Source organism: Sceloporus occidentalis, unplaced genomic scaffold, assembly GCF_023333645.1.
Source record: "Sceloporus occidentalis isolate IW3139 unplaced genomic scaffold, rSceOcc1.0.p SCAF_14, whole genome shotgun sequence".
NCBI lineage: Eukaryota > Metazoa > Chordata > Lepidosauria > Squamata > Phrynosomatidae > Sceloporus > Sceloporus occidentalis.
This window is the reverse complement of record NW_028316994.1, coordinates 19,508,442-19,523,273: the sequence shown is the minus strand read 5'-3', so window position 1 is coordinate 19,523,273 and position 14,832 is coordinate 19,508,442. Positions and strand designations below refer to the sequence as shown.

The window sequence follows — 14,832 nt, the reverse complement described above, 5'->3', positions numbered from 1 at the left end:
CAAAGAGCACAGTGGGGAGAAGAGTCCTCAAAACGGCTTCGCTCAAGAATAAAATCAGGCTGTCCCCAGCAGATGGATGTGGCTCCCTGGTCTTTTGGGGGATCCGTGTTCTCACCACCTGGGGGTCCTTTCTCTCTCCCAGGATGAAGGAACTGAAGCAACACCAGGAAGTGGAGACCCCCGCACAGAAGAGGGGCCTGGCCACTTAGCCACCAGAGGAGGAAGAGGAAGAGCCCGGAAGGACAACGGATGGAGACCCCCGCCCGCAGCCTCTCCTCCCTCCTCCCTGGAGGAGCGTCTTAACTCCAGCCAGGCCTCCCCTTCTCTCCCATCCATGCCCCCAAGGAACTGTTTTGAGGGGGGGCTGGCTGTTTGTCTCCCCATTTCAAGGACAGTGCAATAGAGACTGGCCAGGACTGGGAGGATGTGAAAATATTGGGGGGGGGTCTTTTTGCCCCTCTCAGAGGGGTGCACCCTCTTCCCATGCTTGGACCTGAGAACTAAGCCCCCTCCTCACCCCACAATGGTGCACCCCCCCCCCCCCAGCCATGCACGCTTTGCCTTATATCTGTGCCAAGTCTTTGCCCTCTTTCCCCGTCTCCCTCTGTCCCAAGGGGTGTCTGGTGGCTTTTGGTGGGGTGGAAGGCAGGGGTCTTTCCAGTGGGTCAGAGCAGAGCAAACACCTGGAGGCAGAACGTTTGGAAGATGTTGGGGGAGAGTACTTCATGCGAGGACCCCCCTCTCTTCCTCCCATCTTCCCAGGGGTCTCTGTTGCCCCACACTTATGGGAAGGAGCCTGTTTTGGAGACCCCCCCCCCAATCCTTAAACCTCTCCTGCAATGCACTTTTTAAGCCTCCTGTCCCACCCTGGCCCTTGCCATGTCCCTTCACTTCCCATCTTTCTCGAATGTACATAGCCCAGAGGTCTTTCTGCACCAGAAGTCCCGGCCGGTGGGTTCCCCGGGGCTTTGGGCGAGGGTCTCCCCCCCCACACTGTCCTGTCCACCTTCCCCGATGCCTCTCCCCTCCTGTACATACTTGTAACATATGGAGAAGAAGAAAAATGTTATACTGCAGAATCTATTTAAAGTGGAGGCAACTTGCCCCACCTGAGAATGCAGGGGGGGGGGCGATGGGGGGAGGGGTGCGGGTGGGGGGCAGAAATGCATGGATTTTGGTTTCAGAGCCATAGTCCCCCCCCCATCTGCCTCATTGTGGAAGTGAAGCCGCCTGTCCATCGTCACTTTGTCCCCCCCCCCCCAGCCATTTCTACATTTTATTTGCATGGTATCTCTTACTTGGTTTGTAAAAATTTGCATTAAAGGAGACCCTTTTCCTGGAAAAGAAAATGTAAACCAACCATTATTTGAAGTGTGATGGATTGGGAAACAAGTGTTTGGGTTCCTGAAGTGAGCAAGAGGAAAGGGGTTTGGAAGGGCAGATCCAGGCCAAGGAAGGGGGCAGAAAAGTGGGCGATGGAGATGCTCCGCTGGAAAAGGGCCTTTTTTAAAAAGACCCGACTCCTAGGATCCCTTGCCTGCAGCTAGCTAGCTGGGGATGATGGGACAGGTTGTACTCAAGCGGCATCTGGAGAGCATCAGGCTAGAGAAGTCTGGAAACTCAGGGAGATAAGTGGAGGAGCAAGGGCAAGTATTGGCTCATCCAGAATCCACACCTCCAAAAGAATCAGGAGGCTGACCTCTGGGGCCTTTGGGGGCCAGACAGCCAGGGCCATGGGGGTTTGCATCTTGTCCTGATTGTCTCCTGGAGCTGCCTGGACCTTGCTCTGGACCCAGTGGGCCTTTCTTTCTCCCTGGGAAGAACATGCTCTGGACTGCTGGCCTCAAATGACGAAATGGGGAGTGCCATTTGATATAAGGGATGCCATTTTACAGCCCGTTGTATGTAGTGGGTTTTGGGAGCCACGGGCCCTGGAACCAAAGCCCAGTGGATACCAAAGGCCCACTGTAATTCCCTTACAAACTACAGAGTTTGGGGGCTTCAAACTACAGCTCCCACAACCCTCTGGGATGACATGACCAAGGATTTGGGGAGGTGGGCGCCCCAAATCCAGCTTTTTCAAACGTTACTGGAGAGTCACTCTTGATTTAGTGGTGTTTTCCCCCAGTGTAAATCTGCATGGGGCAATGGGATTTCTCAGGATGGAGGGGTTTCTCTGAGCATTTCTCCCCTAATTGTATTTGATGAAACTTGCATGTTCCAGAGTGATTTTTGGGGTGTTTGGAAACTGGCCTGGGAAGAGGGGGGCATTCCTTGACTTATTCCTGGTCGCAGTGATGATGCCTTTTGGGTCTAAAAGGAGCCCCAGATTACTCCAGCTCCATTGTGGATTGCACCTTCCATCCTTCATGGCCATGGCCATGCTGAGTGGTCCTGGGGGAACCAAGGCCCCAGTGTTCCCTCTCCCCGGGACAGAGGCTTACAAAATACCCAAAGGCCAAGTCTGAGTGATGGAGAGCCTTCAAACCCTAAGCAAGGCCTGGGCAACATGGAAGGGATCTGGTTAAAGCTGTACCTGCGAGATGAAGAGGCCGAAAGGCCACTAAAAGTGACCCTCAGCCCAAAGCAGGGCCATCTGGACCCCCTTGGTTGGACTGCCACTCCCATCATTCAGGGGTTAGGAGGTGGGAGTTGTAGTGCAATCCAAAGGACGTGACCTAGTAGGGAGTGTAGCACAACTCCCATCATCCCTGGGGCTGATGGGAGCTGATGTCCAAAGAGAAGTGAAAAAGGGGGTCCTTTTTCCTATGGTCCCCTTTGTAGAAAGGAGGGCCTTTAACTGGGTTTGTTGGCAAAAAGATCCAGCGGGGATCCGCCGGATGGATAGGATCTCGTTCAATCCCAGTGGATCCCTCCTTTGGGGACAGGAAGGGGGCCAACTTCTCTTTTCAAGCTCCTAAGAAGTCCAGGCACCCCTATTTTGGAAGTTGTCATTGGAGGCATCTCCATCCCACTTCAAAGTGCACCTGTACTTCATTTTCCCCAGGGGTCCCCCCAGGTGGCCTTCCAGGTACTTTGGGGGACTGCAGCTCCCATCACCCTTCCACCTTGGCTGTGCCTGAGGGGGCTTTCTTCACAACCCCCTGCCAGATAAGGCAGGCTGAGAAACAGAGAGGGCAATTGGTCCAGGGGCTAGAGGTGGGCTTCTGGGGGGGGGGATTTGAACTCGTGCCCAGCCATGCCCACCCTGACCTCTGACCCCCACCCAGACCAAGCTGCCTCTTGGGGCAAGAGAGGGGCATTTTCCCCAGGGGCTCCCTCCAGTGGCCATTGCTGTCCAAGGGTCCTCCTCCTCCTCTGCACCCTGGAGCCCTGGGGAAAGGGCTTGGGCTGGTTTTGGGGGGCAGGCACACTCCTGAACCCCAACATCTTCCTGGCCACTCAGCACATTTCATTTCTGAAAGGCTGGCACCTGGATCTGCCTTCCCTCCAGCCTTTAGGCTGCAGCTCCCACCATCCCTGGCTGCAGACTGCTGGGAATTAAAAGTCCAGCAACACCTGGAGGGCCAAAGGCTGAGCTCCAATGTCCAGCAGCCCTGGCTTTAACAGGCCGGTGGGAGAGTTTTCAGGTGTGTTGCTGGGTGCCTGCTCCGCTTCTAAGGCCTTCCTGCCGCCTCCCAAAAACTGCTGCCTGAAGCACCTGCCTCCCCTGGATGATGGAGGTAGGGCTTGTCTCTGGCAAATGGGTTGCAACTCCCATGAGGAGCAGTGAGAATGTGGGGAGTCTAGATGGAGGATGCCTCCAGAAATCTTCTCTCCTCCATTTCTTTATACTTCAATTACTGTATATTCGCATGTGGAAGTCTAGAGAGTTTAGTCCCAAAATTCACCCCCAAAAACTGAGTTGACTTCTCCAAGGGTCAATGTGAGCACTGCCCTTTAGCTCTTATTAGTGAAGGAACCAGCCGCCAGTGAAGGCAAGAAGAGCACAATCCGTTGGGAAAAACGGACCCCGTCCGACGCTCCATCCATCGAGACAAAATTTGGAGAGATCACAAACAGTGATTCCTGCTGGGATTCTGTAAGGTCTTTGGCAATATTTTCCTTGGCTTCATCCTTGGCTTTAGATCCTTTGTTACATGCCCCTAGGTTTTACCCTCGATTTATCATATCAAAATCCATCATTTTGATCCCAAAACCTGCCTTCGACTTACAGTCGAGTCTATATGGCATATTATACTGGGAAATGAAGCAGCTGCTAAAAGTTAAGCCAATAACACATGTTTCCATGCGGCTGAAGAACCAGGACTCTCCGAGGTGATGCTGCAGTTTCTTTTGCGCAAATACTACAGTATGCATTATCATTACAGTATATAGGTATGTTTAAGTTTGTCTGTTTTAAATGATAGACAAAATATTTTATTTGTATACAGTACATTTACTGTATTGTTAAATACATTAAAAATTTATGTCAATAATTTGAACATAATGTAAAGCATGCATCTTTTTTTAAATTTTAACCATAAAACATAAAATACACAGACATCGTAATTTGCTTTAAACGTATATATTATCTAACTTATTTTCCTAATACATTTCTGTTCCTTAATAGACAGTAGATATACTAAAATCGGAACAAAACAGGGAAGATTAGCAGGTATTGTTTTAAAGAGACATTAAAAATAAAAATGCAAGGAAGAGGATCCTGGATAAGCGTCAGGATTAGGAAAGACGCCCGAAACGGTCGCCAAGACAGTAAATTGCCTTGGCCAAAAGGGTAAAAAATAAGGTTAACCACATTAAATACCTAACTCAGAGGTCCTCAATCCACCCAAAACTCATGCTCCTTTGGAAACGACAAATAGGTAACATTTGCTAATGGAGATAGACAGATTTTATCCAGATCCACAGGGTTTTTTCATCCATGGATTCAAACATCCACAGTTTGGAAATATTTCCAAAATGTCTAAGTTCCAAAAAGCAAACCCTCATTCGGCTATTTTATCTAAGGCCCACCATTTTACTCTGCCATTGCATTCAATGGGACTTGAGCATCCATGGATTTGGGCCTCTCTGGAGTGGGATCCATAGCAAATACCGAGGGCCCCCGCTTTATAGGCACTTATATTCGTTTTTGTTAATTCCATCTGAGGAACTGTATTATTATTATTATTATTATTGCTGAGGCTCTGCTAGTTATCATTTCCTTTCCTTTGTATATATTAAAGTGAGTTTTAAAGCCTGGCTCCAGCCGCTCCTGAGCCCTCGCCCCATTTCTCAGGTGCAGCAAGGAAGCCTTTCAAAACTGATTGGCAGCAACTGGAATTCGGCTGAAACCCATGAGGCTCCAAAGGCTCCAAAAGCCATGTTTGGATCCTCAGCAGCATTGCCACCCATTGGGCTTTTCACGGATGCTGACCCCTGCTGTCCAGAAAAAGTAACTTTTCTGAGCAGGAGGTGAGGCCTGCAAAGTGTGGCCCACAAGGCGCCTTGCCTTGGAGAGATGCTTGCAGCCTGGTCCTAAGAGACCCAGAAGAGAGAAGAAGAGGGCCAGCAGTTTGCTGTTTGCAGCTGTTCAAGAGGTGGCTGCTCTGGGCCCCTCTTTGCCATCTGGGGCCACTCCAGCTCCAAAGCCATTGCCTCCCTGGGGAGACCGCCCTGCAGGGATGTTGTCTTGCAGCAGGGCCTCAGTTGGGGCTCCATCCTGGCAGAGGTTGGGGGCTAGAGCCATCCTGGCCCAGGACTGGCCACTTGGATGGGCCTCCGAACCCGCTCTCTCTGCGCCTGGGTCTCCCCTTGGTGGCAAACCCAAATGGCTTTTGGAGGGGGCAGAGGAGTCCCCCAGGGAGGACATTTTGGAAAGATGGGGAGGGGAGGGTTGTTGCTATTGCTACTGTTTTGGCTTTCTGTCTCCCAAAATGGGGTTCGAGGATTCATGGGATCATCACCCTTTGCATGGCATAGTGCTTTGCGTCTCCTTGGGCTACTCTGAACCCATCTGAAGCCCATTGGGTTTCCCTGGGCAAGTCACACTCTCTCAGCCTCAGAGGAAGGCCATGGCAGGCCTCCTCTGGAGAAACATCTGGGGCTGTGGAGCAATAGCAAGTGCATTTCTATGCCGCTTATCAGTGAACCCAGCACTTTATAGGCAATCTGCAATGGGCAAGCCAGGGACTCATTCTGCAGACCTCCAAAAGGATGGAAGGCTGAGTGGACCCTGGAGCCTTGCAGGGTTCGAACTCACAGCCTTGTGGCTGCAGGACCGGTGTTGAACCCCTGGGCCCCCAGGGCTCCCTGTGTAAGCCTAGGTCTCCTTTCTGCAAGGACCAGGTATCCTCCAAACCATAAAGGAGGACAAGGCGCTGCAGATGAAGGACATTCAAGACAATTGTAGGCCATTGCAAGATAACAACTAAAAGCACTGGTTTAAATATAAACCCTTGCTTCTTAGACATGCTCCAAATAGAGGACTTTTGGAATTCCTCCTCCTGGATAGAAGGCTGGGGTTGGAGGACATGTCCTGGAAAAGGAGGACAGCTGGTCACCCTGCCTCTGAAGAAAGCTAGGCCACAAAACCCTCTGGTAGGTTTTGCCATCCTTTGCACATGGCTTGACCTGTTTTGCTTGGCTCTCCTTCCATAGGTTTTGCAAAATGTTTGAAGACTCTGACCCTCGCCATGAGTTTTGGGATGAAGAGGAAGAGGAGGATGAGGAAGAAGAAGATAGAGATGCAGAGGAGGAAGGCAATGGGGCCGGAAGCCAGGGGTCACCTGGCCAAGAAACCCCAAAAGGGCTCCAAGGGCGGTGAGCAGAAAAGGCCCGGATTTGGATGCTCTCTGGGGCAGAGGCTGGGGGGCTTCCTGCCAAAGTCAAAGGAGGCCCTACTGAGTCTTTGGGGGGTTTAAAAGGGGGGCAGAGGGAAGATCAGGAGGAAAGGGGGAAATATGATAAACTATTCTGTTCTATGGGGGCATCTAGATTGTTCCTTGGGCTGAGTTTCCAAGTGCAAATGTTTCAAGCATTGACCCATCTTCCCCAAACCCCCCAGAGCCCCAAAAACCACATTTAAAGCATTAAATGAGCCAATGAACACCTTTAAGAAGAGATTGCGCAGCTTCCTAAAAAGAGCCGCTTAAAAACCAGGGAGGGTCCAAACAGCCGGAGCAGAGGACTCTGGTTCCAAGGACCCAGATACTACAGTTTTAACTCCTGTTGAAGGAAGGAAGCCTTCGTGGGAGAAATCCCAGCCTCCGGACTGGAAAAGGTAGAAAGACTGTTTAAAAAGACTGTTTCGTTTTTTAAAAAATTAATCTTTATTAATTTTAAAAGCAAAATCAAAAGTGTACCTTCTTTTCTTGTACATCTTAAATTTTATATTCTTAATTTGATCTCAATTTACATCAAGTCACTTGAGTTCTTCTTCTCCCAAAATATAAAGTAGACACGATTTTTCCTCCTTCCGCTCACTTGGCTCCTTGTTTTATCTCTCTATGGCAGATCGCCTTTATTCGGTTTCTCTTTTTATACTTATATTTTCTTTAATATTGACTATCTGGTTTTCTCTTTCCTTATAATAATCTATAGGACTGGTTTCCCCCTTCGTCTAGTAATATTCCCAGCCTTCTTCACATTTTCTGTTATTGAGCCCCAATCACTTTATAATTCTTTTAATCTCTTTCTTATGAATCAATGCTGTTGGCTTATCAGTTTCTCTTAGTTCCCAGATCTTCTTCCAAAGCAGCTAGTATCTTTTCTGATTTCCCATTATTAGCTGTTAATAACCTGGCCGTTGTTATTAGGTACAGAACAATATACTCCAGTACAGTATTGCTTCTCTATCTCTGCTCCCAAATAAGAAGTCATGTCCAGGTTATATAACTCTGGTACAAAAGGATATATTGTTTTAAATATCTCCTGCATTTATTATTATTAAGTTTATTATGCTTATTATGCATTTTTCTATGTATCCTATTATACCAATAATGTTTGATTTTGGGGCAGAATTATTATTATTATTATTTATGCCTGGTTACAACAGTATTAAAAAGCATTAAAATACAGTAAAATGCAATACCCCATAAACCCAGCCGACCCTACCATAACCAATAGATCAAAACAAGAAACAAGAAACAATCATCGAATCATAGAGTTGGTGGAGACCCCAAAAAGGGCCCTAGTCCAGTCCAACCCCAACCTGCCATGCAGGAACTCTCAATCAAAGCATCCCCATTGACAGATGGGCATCCAATAGACTTCCACTAAAACAATACAATTTAAATTATTAACAAGATGGCCTCTTTTAAGGGCCTGCATCCAAGAGGGAGAGTTGTTTTACAAATGCTTGCGTCTGTTGCCCCGAACTTTCTGCAGGTGCCAGGATCAGGGCCCGTGGGGTTTTGGGGGAGATCCAGGATGGGGTCCCCCTCCACCACCGTTCCTCTCTGCCCTCCAGAATGGCACAGGTGAGTCAAAGGTGACGTTGTGCGCGTTTGGATCTGTGTGAGTGGTTTGAACATTGGACAAGGGCTTTGGAAGGCCAGGGTTCGAATTCTTGCTCAGCCACAGAAACCCACTGGGTGACTTTGGGCAAGTCCCACTCTCTCAGCCTCCAAGGAAAGCAATGGTGTGGTGATCCCTGGGGCAATTAGTCCTATGCGTGGCTATTACTCCCAGGGAGTCCCTTTAACACTTCCCTTCTAGGATCTCCTAGGTCTCTATTCCCACTCCCTGCTGAGCGGAATGAGATCCCTTGAGGTCCTATATCTCACTGCCACCACTCAGTGAATTTTAATGCACTACGTTCCCTAAGCACACACTGAGACTTGCTAGGGAGAGATCTAGTTTAAGCAATCAGTAATCAGCTCCCGAGCTTAAGACGCCTGTCCAGGAGCAGAGAGAGAGACGGCAGATACTTTTAAAGAAATAGCATAGGATAGGAAGACATCACTCATGCAAGGCCTCCTTGCCTTGCAGGTATAGAAAGCATAGTTACAAAGATGTTCATTTCAGGCAAGCTATTAGATAAACATAACAAAACCTAAGCGCACTAACTAACACATTCCCTAGCTACTCACACAGTGATGGGATTTGCAGTCCGTGTTGAGTTCTTGGATGCAGGGAGCTGGCTTCTTGCCAACTCCACCTGCATTCCTGAGATGGTTCCCAGCTGCCCAGAGAACAAAGAAACATCTGGTTTCCCCAAGAGGAGGGAGGGAGAGACAAAGACCCCCATGATGGCCACAAAGGGCCTTTTAACGATTTTCCATGGAATGTTCTTGAATCTCGCGGTCCTACTCTGATTGGTCAGTTAGACCTTACATCAGCTATGATGTCACAGCTCATTAGCATGTGATGTCAGCTCTTATTAGCATGTAACTCCCCCAGATTAACCCTTTGTGGTCCAGGAGAAGTCCCCAAATGACTGGAGGGCCCAGTCATTACAAATGGCAAGGCACCTCTCCAGAAATTTTGCCAAGAAAGCCATAGGAGAGGCAGACTGGTGTAGTGCTTCAAGTGTCAGACTGAGACCCTTAAGAGGCCAGGGTTTGAATCTACACTCCGACATGGAAACCCACTTGGGACCTTAGGCAAGTCGCACACTCTCAGCCTCCAAAAGAAAGCAGCAGCAAGCTTCCCCTGAAGAGGTCTTGCCAACAAAGCCATCATGTTGAGAGAGCTGGGCTAGGACCCTAGAGACCAGGGTTCGAATTCCGTCTGCTCAGCCCTGGAAACCACTTGGGACTTTGGCTGGCAAAGGCCTTTGGAGAACTCTGGCCCAGAAAACCTTGCGGCTGGTTCACCTTAAGATTGCTATATATTCCAGACATGACTTGCAACCTTCCTGACTCGCACATCACTAATTCACTTATAAAGGCAAACATTGTTCGGGATCCAGCTGTTCTCAGCCGCTCCGTCAGGCAACTATGACCTCTGCCTCGGAGCCCAGGGAAGTTACTTTTTTGGGACCATGGCTCCCAGAATCCCCCACTGTAGTCCAAAAGATGTAATTTCCCATGCTGTGCCTCTGTTTTGGAAACAGTTCTCCTGAATCCCTTAAAACAGTGGTGGGCAACTAGTGCGGCCTTTTTTGGTGGCCCCAGGACCTCCCTTGGCCAGAATGAATGAAGCAGAAAGCGAAGAGGGATTAACTCCCGGTCACTTGCGGCTGAAAAGGACTTCTCCCGAGCCTTAAATGTATTTGTTATATTATTTATTTATTGCACTTATATCCTTTCTATTTCCCCTCAAATGGTCCAGAGAGTGAAGCATGGTGCAAAAATGGTGCGAATGTCCCCCGTGCGACAGGCAAAAGAGACTTGGCAATCGAGCCATTCTTTATTTTTCGTGGGGGGGCTCCTGGACCCCAACAGTTGCCCCTCTGACCATTGACCAGTCCCTTTCTTAACACCCCTTTCCCCCAGAATGGGACTCAAGGTGGGTCTGGCTGGTCATTGCCATGTCCTTTGTGGGGACAGGAGGCACTCTGGACATGCTCAGAGGAACCACTCTTGTCCTGTCCTTTTACAGGGCCCACAGATTGCAACGGGGCAGAGGCCAGTCCCTCATCCTCTTGGGGAGGTGATATAAGAACCATCTGCAGGCCGACAGAACAGGTATCTATTTTTTGGGGGGGGGAGGGAATGGAGACTACGTTGGGGACCCTCTGATCCCAAATGATCCGCAGTCATAGAATTATAAAGCTACAAGGAACCCCAGAAGTCATGTTGCCCAGTGGTCCCCAAACTGTGCCCTTTAAGGGGTTTTGGACTTTGGGTCCCAGAGTCCCAGACTATTGGCCGACACGGCTGAGCCTTCTGGGAGCTGAGGTACAAAATCTCTGATGACCACTGATGTAGGCCAAAGAATGGGAAGGGACCCTAGTGGCCCCCAGGACAGCCCTTAGACTTGGAGGAATTGGCAAACCTCCCCTTTGGACGCTGCAGACAGATATCAGTGGACAAAGGTTTGGTTCTGGATGTGGCCAAAGGTCAGCATTCCTCTTCTCGACCTTTCCCTCCAGGCCCTCCACTGTCCGTTCCGGACCTTTTCCCACCCTTCCTTCCAAGCCTTCTACACGGCTGTCTCCGTCCGCAACCAGGCCAGCCTTCCTTTGGATGGAGACCCTGCTTCAACCGCCAGATTGAGACCCAAACCAGGTAAGCCACCGAAAAGTGGGGGAACAAGATAGCACCCAATGTCCAAAGAGAGCATTTCAAACATCCGATAGATCCACAAGATTTTGTTGAGTTTGGGAATCTCATGGCAAACCTTGGACTTTCATTTCAGTGCCTTCTTCACCAGCGTCCCAATGCTGTGGGCTACAGCTCACATCATCCCCAGCCTGATTTGCAGTCCATCACATTGGGACAATGTGGGAACTATCCTTCTCAGACTTAGTGGCGCAAAGAAAGTTAATGTGTTTGTGTGTTAATAGATGTCCTTCAGCCATGCATGCTCCTCTCATCCTTTTAAAATAATCACTTTCCTCCTATTAAATCATGTCATGGAAAAATTAAAGGAAAAGCAGAGCCGTTGGTGGCCATGCCCACAATTCGTTTATTAGCTCTGTGATGTATGATTTCGTTAGCACCTACAACAGTCTTGCAAGGAAGTGTAGATGCTGAAGCTGTGCAAAAAACTGGGGGAGACCTAGTTTCCTGATTACTGGCTGCTCAGTTGTAAGTGCTTGCGTCTGGATGCAAGGGCAATCCTCAGCCACTTGACTGATAAAATCAAGGACCTTTTAGTTATGGAAAGAGTGGCCTTGCGGCACTAGAGAAGGACCTGTCCTGCAAGTTCTGTCCCTCTGATTACTTCTTCCGGGCTCTATAGGCTGCAAAGCTATAATCTGGTTAAGGAAGACTGACACCTAGTGACTGAAGTTGGCACCGCAGGTTTTAAACAACCTTTTTGTAAAATAACCCTGAGATATATTCCCAACGGTCTCCTTAGTGTGCATGCCAAGTCTGGGGAGTCTAGGCTTCTTGCCAAGAAAACCTCACAATAGGTTTGCCTTAGTGTGAGCATGAAGTCGGAGATTACTCGGAGGCACACCAACAGCATCATAAAAAGGCGCTGTAGTTTTGGAGGTGTGGCTGTGCAAACCTATGCATTATTACTGTAATAGTGACTGAAGGTGGTAGTTCGGAGTGGAAACCACGGTCATATTTTATTAATTAATTGTTTTAAAAAGATGCAAACCCCGTTGCCTCTTTAGCATGTGTTTCCAAGTTTCAGGAAGTTTTGGAACTGTGACTGTGATATGTACACATCCTCTTTTATTACATAACAACCAAGCTGGTCTCATATTGGGGGAAAGACAGGATAGCAAAAGTAGGGGGGTAGTCTGGAATAATGTTGGTTAATCCCAGCTAGTGTGCACCCATTCACACAACCGTTGCATAGTGGGTCAACACATATAGATAAACCCAGTGTACGGTGCTGTAGTTGGGACTAACAACAGACTTTAAAGACTGCAGAGTGAGCCAAAGCAATGCATGAACATTTGCTGTCTTGTAAAAAGGTTAGTGCTTCTCTTATTTCTCAAACCTAAACCAGAAGGGGGTATGAATGTGGATGTGGGTTTTTTTATTCCGAACGGAGGGGTGGGCAGCTGTCTATCCCTTTTGTGACCCCTGACCTCCTCTTGCCCCCCCAGGACCCCTCCCCAGCCTGGACTGCAGTGGTTTCTTCTATACTGACCCAACGATGCCTCCAGGACACAGGATTTACAACTGGCTCTCCAGCTCTTCCCAGGAGGTAAGGGTCCTTCCACAGGAACAGGGCAAAGGAGAGCGGGGTAAGGGGGCTTCAGGGGTGAGCCGGACCCTTAAGACGTGGGAACGGAAACTGTGGAAATGGGAACCCATTAAAAATGAAACCACGTGGTGGGATCATAGAATCATAGAGTTGGAAGAAACCGCAAGAAGGGCCACCCAGTCCAACCCATTCTGCCATGCAGGAACTCTCCATCAAATCATCCCTGACAGATGGCCATCCAGCATCCGTTTAAGGACCTCCAAAGAATGAGACTCCACCACACTTGAAGGCATCATCTTCCACAGTCAAATAGCCGTTACTGTCAGGAAGTTCCTCTGAATGTTGAGGTGGAATCTCTTTTCCTGTAGCTTGCATCCATTGCTCCGGGTCCTAGTCTCTGGAGCAGCAGAAAACAAGCTTGCTCCCTCCTCAATAGGCATCTGTTGGGATACTTGGGGTGGTGGTGGTGGTGAAGGACATGTCAGAGAGTGGGCACTTTTGGGTAAGTTACTTTTAGGGCTACTATGCCCCATATGGGCAACCCATACAGTGGTTACGGAAGTTTGCCACCTGATGACCAAAGATGGCATCGCAGCCTCTGCCTTTTTCTCCAGCGCTAACAAAGTCATTTGCTCTTGCTTTTGGGGAAGGGTGCCTGGTGCCCCCTCGGGTTCAGCCTTCATCCCTCTCCCTCCTTCCCCCCTCAGGTCTTCCACAACCTGCGCCTCAACACCCCTGCGCCGGTCATGTCCACCTGTGAAGCGACACCCGCTCTGCCTTGCAAAGTGGGACTTTCTGAACTGGGGCACAAGGCTGCATCTTCTCCTCTGGAGCTCCTGGCCAGCGTGGCCTGCAGTTCGGACGCCAGACTGTCCTCCCTTCCTGGACCAGAGGAGGAAGTGGAAGAATGCGAGAAAACACCTGCTCCAGACCTGTTCCTGTAGGTTGTGCAGAAAGGGGTTGTGCATAAGTGTGTATGTGAGAGTGTGTCCTCTTCTGCTGCCCCACAGCAAGACAAATTCTCCAGTGGGGAAGGATTTTTCCCCCCATGTTTGGGGTGCAATGCCCCTTGCTCTGCCGAAGTTCCCAAAAGGGTACCTTTCTTCTTTTTGCTCTTTTTTAGTTATTGCAGGGGGATTCTGGGAGGATGCAGTTTGAGTGGCAGTTGAGGCAAGGAAGTAGGCGGGAGGGCAGCAATTTGGGGGGTACAGTGGGGGTGCATCCTGGGCGGGGCTGGTTCCCTTTTGCCATTCTCATGGCCTCACAATTCCCCCCCCCCCCCCGGTTTCAGAAGACAGGTGTCTCTTTTGGGGTGCAAAGAAGACTCTCCAAGGGACACTGAAAAAACTTTGAACAAGTTTTGTTTTCTTCGTTCATTTTGTGTGTGTGTATATATATGTGTGTGTGTGTGTGTGTGTGTATTTCTTTACTCTTTGTTTCAACTGTTGCATGTTTGTCAAACTGACATCTCTTTTCTTGGAGAGAGGACGAACAATAAAGTTTCTTTGAATGTTTCTTTGGTGCCTGTGAATTTGCCTTAGGTTTCTTTCTTAACAGCAGCATATGCATGTCTGTCTGTCTGTCTGTGAAGGCTTTTCCTCCATTCACCTGCTGTGGGTTTTTGACAGGGATTTTTAATCATAGAACCATAGAATCACAGAGTTGGAAGGGAGCCCAAGGGCCATTCAGTCCAACTCCATTTTGCCATGCAGGAACTCTCCATCAAAGCACCCTGACAGATGCTCCAAGGAGGAGACTCCATCACTTTCTGACAGATTGTGTTCCCCTGTCGAAGATCCCTTAGTGTCAGGAAGTTCCTCCTAATGTTGAGCTGGAATTTCTTTTCCTGTATCCTTGCATCGATTGCTCCATTGGGTCCTATTCTCTGGAGCAGCAGAAAACAAGCTTGCTCCCTCCTCAACATGACATCCCTTCAAATACTTAAACAGGGCTCTCATATCCCCTCTTAACCTTCTCTTCTTCAGACTAAACATCCCCAGCTCCCTAAGTCAGAGGGAGCCATCAGGCAGACCCAGCAACATCAGGGACTGCCTGAAGGAAGAGGCCCCTCCCTCCTCAACTGTCATCTCGGCCTCAGAGGGAGCCATCAGG

General features: G+C 49.2%; 2 protein-coding genes across 8 annotated transcripts in view; both read left to right on the top strand.

Moving 5' to 3' along the window:
- The window catches only part of LOC149304405 (calmodulin-binding transcription activator 2-like), a 49,362-nt gene extending 48,021 nt beyond the window's left edge, over window positions 1–1,341 (top strand). For all 7 annotated transcript variants that reach the window (XM_089480922.1, XM_089480921.1, XM_089480919.1 and 4 more), the window contains one exon: window positions 143–1,341. In XM_089480922.1, the coding sequence (XP_089337048.1) occupies window positions 143–209 (67 nt within the window). In that variant the 3' untranslated portion in view covers window positions 210–1,341. The remainder of the gene's footprint in view (window positions 1–142) is intronic.
- Window positions 1,342–5,491: 4,150 nt separating this feature from the next.
- On the top strand, window positions 5,492–13,903 carry SAP25 (Sin3A associated protein 25). The gene is made up of 7 exons (XM_089479581.1): window positions 5,492–5,543; window positions 6,604–6,765; window positions 8,332–8,423; window positions 10,489–10,574; window positions 10,982–11,117; window positions 12,620–12,720; window positions 13,428–13,903. The coding sequence occupies exons 2-7, from the start codon at window positions 6,614–6,616 to the stop codon at window positions 13,662–13,664; spliced, it is 804 nt and encodes a 267-aa protein (XP_089335707.1). The 5' UTR covers window positions 5,492–5,543; window positions 6,604–6,613; the 3' UTR covers window positions 13,665–13,903.
- Window positions 13,904–14,832: the final 929 nt, after the last annotated feature.

Coding starts and splice junctions, on each gene's coding strand:
- SAP25 (XM_089479581.1), top strand. CDS start 6,614: ATGTTTGAAGACTCTGACCCTCGCCATGAGTTTTGGGATGAAGAGGAA. Junction 8,424..10,488: donor TGCCCTCCAGAATGGCACAG/GTGAGTCAAAGG, acceptor GTCCTTTTACAG/GGCCCACAGATTGCAACGGG. Junction 12,721..13,427: donor TCTCCAGCTCTTCCCAGGAG/GTAAGGGTCCTT, acceptor TTCCCCCCTCAG/GTCTTCCACAACCTGCGCCT.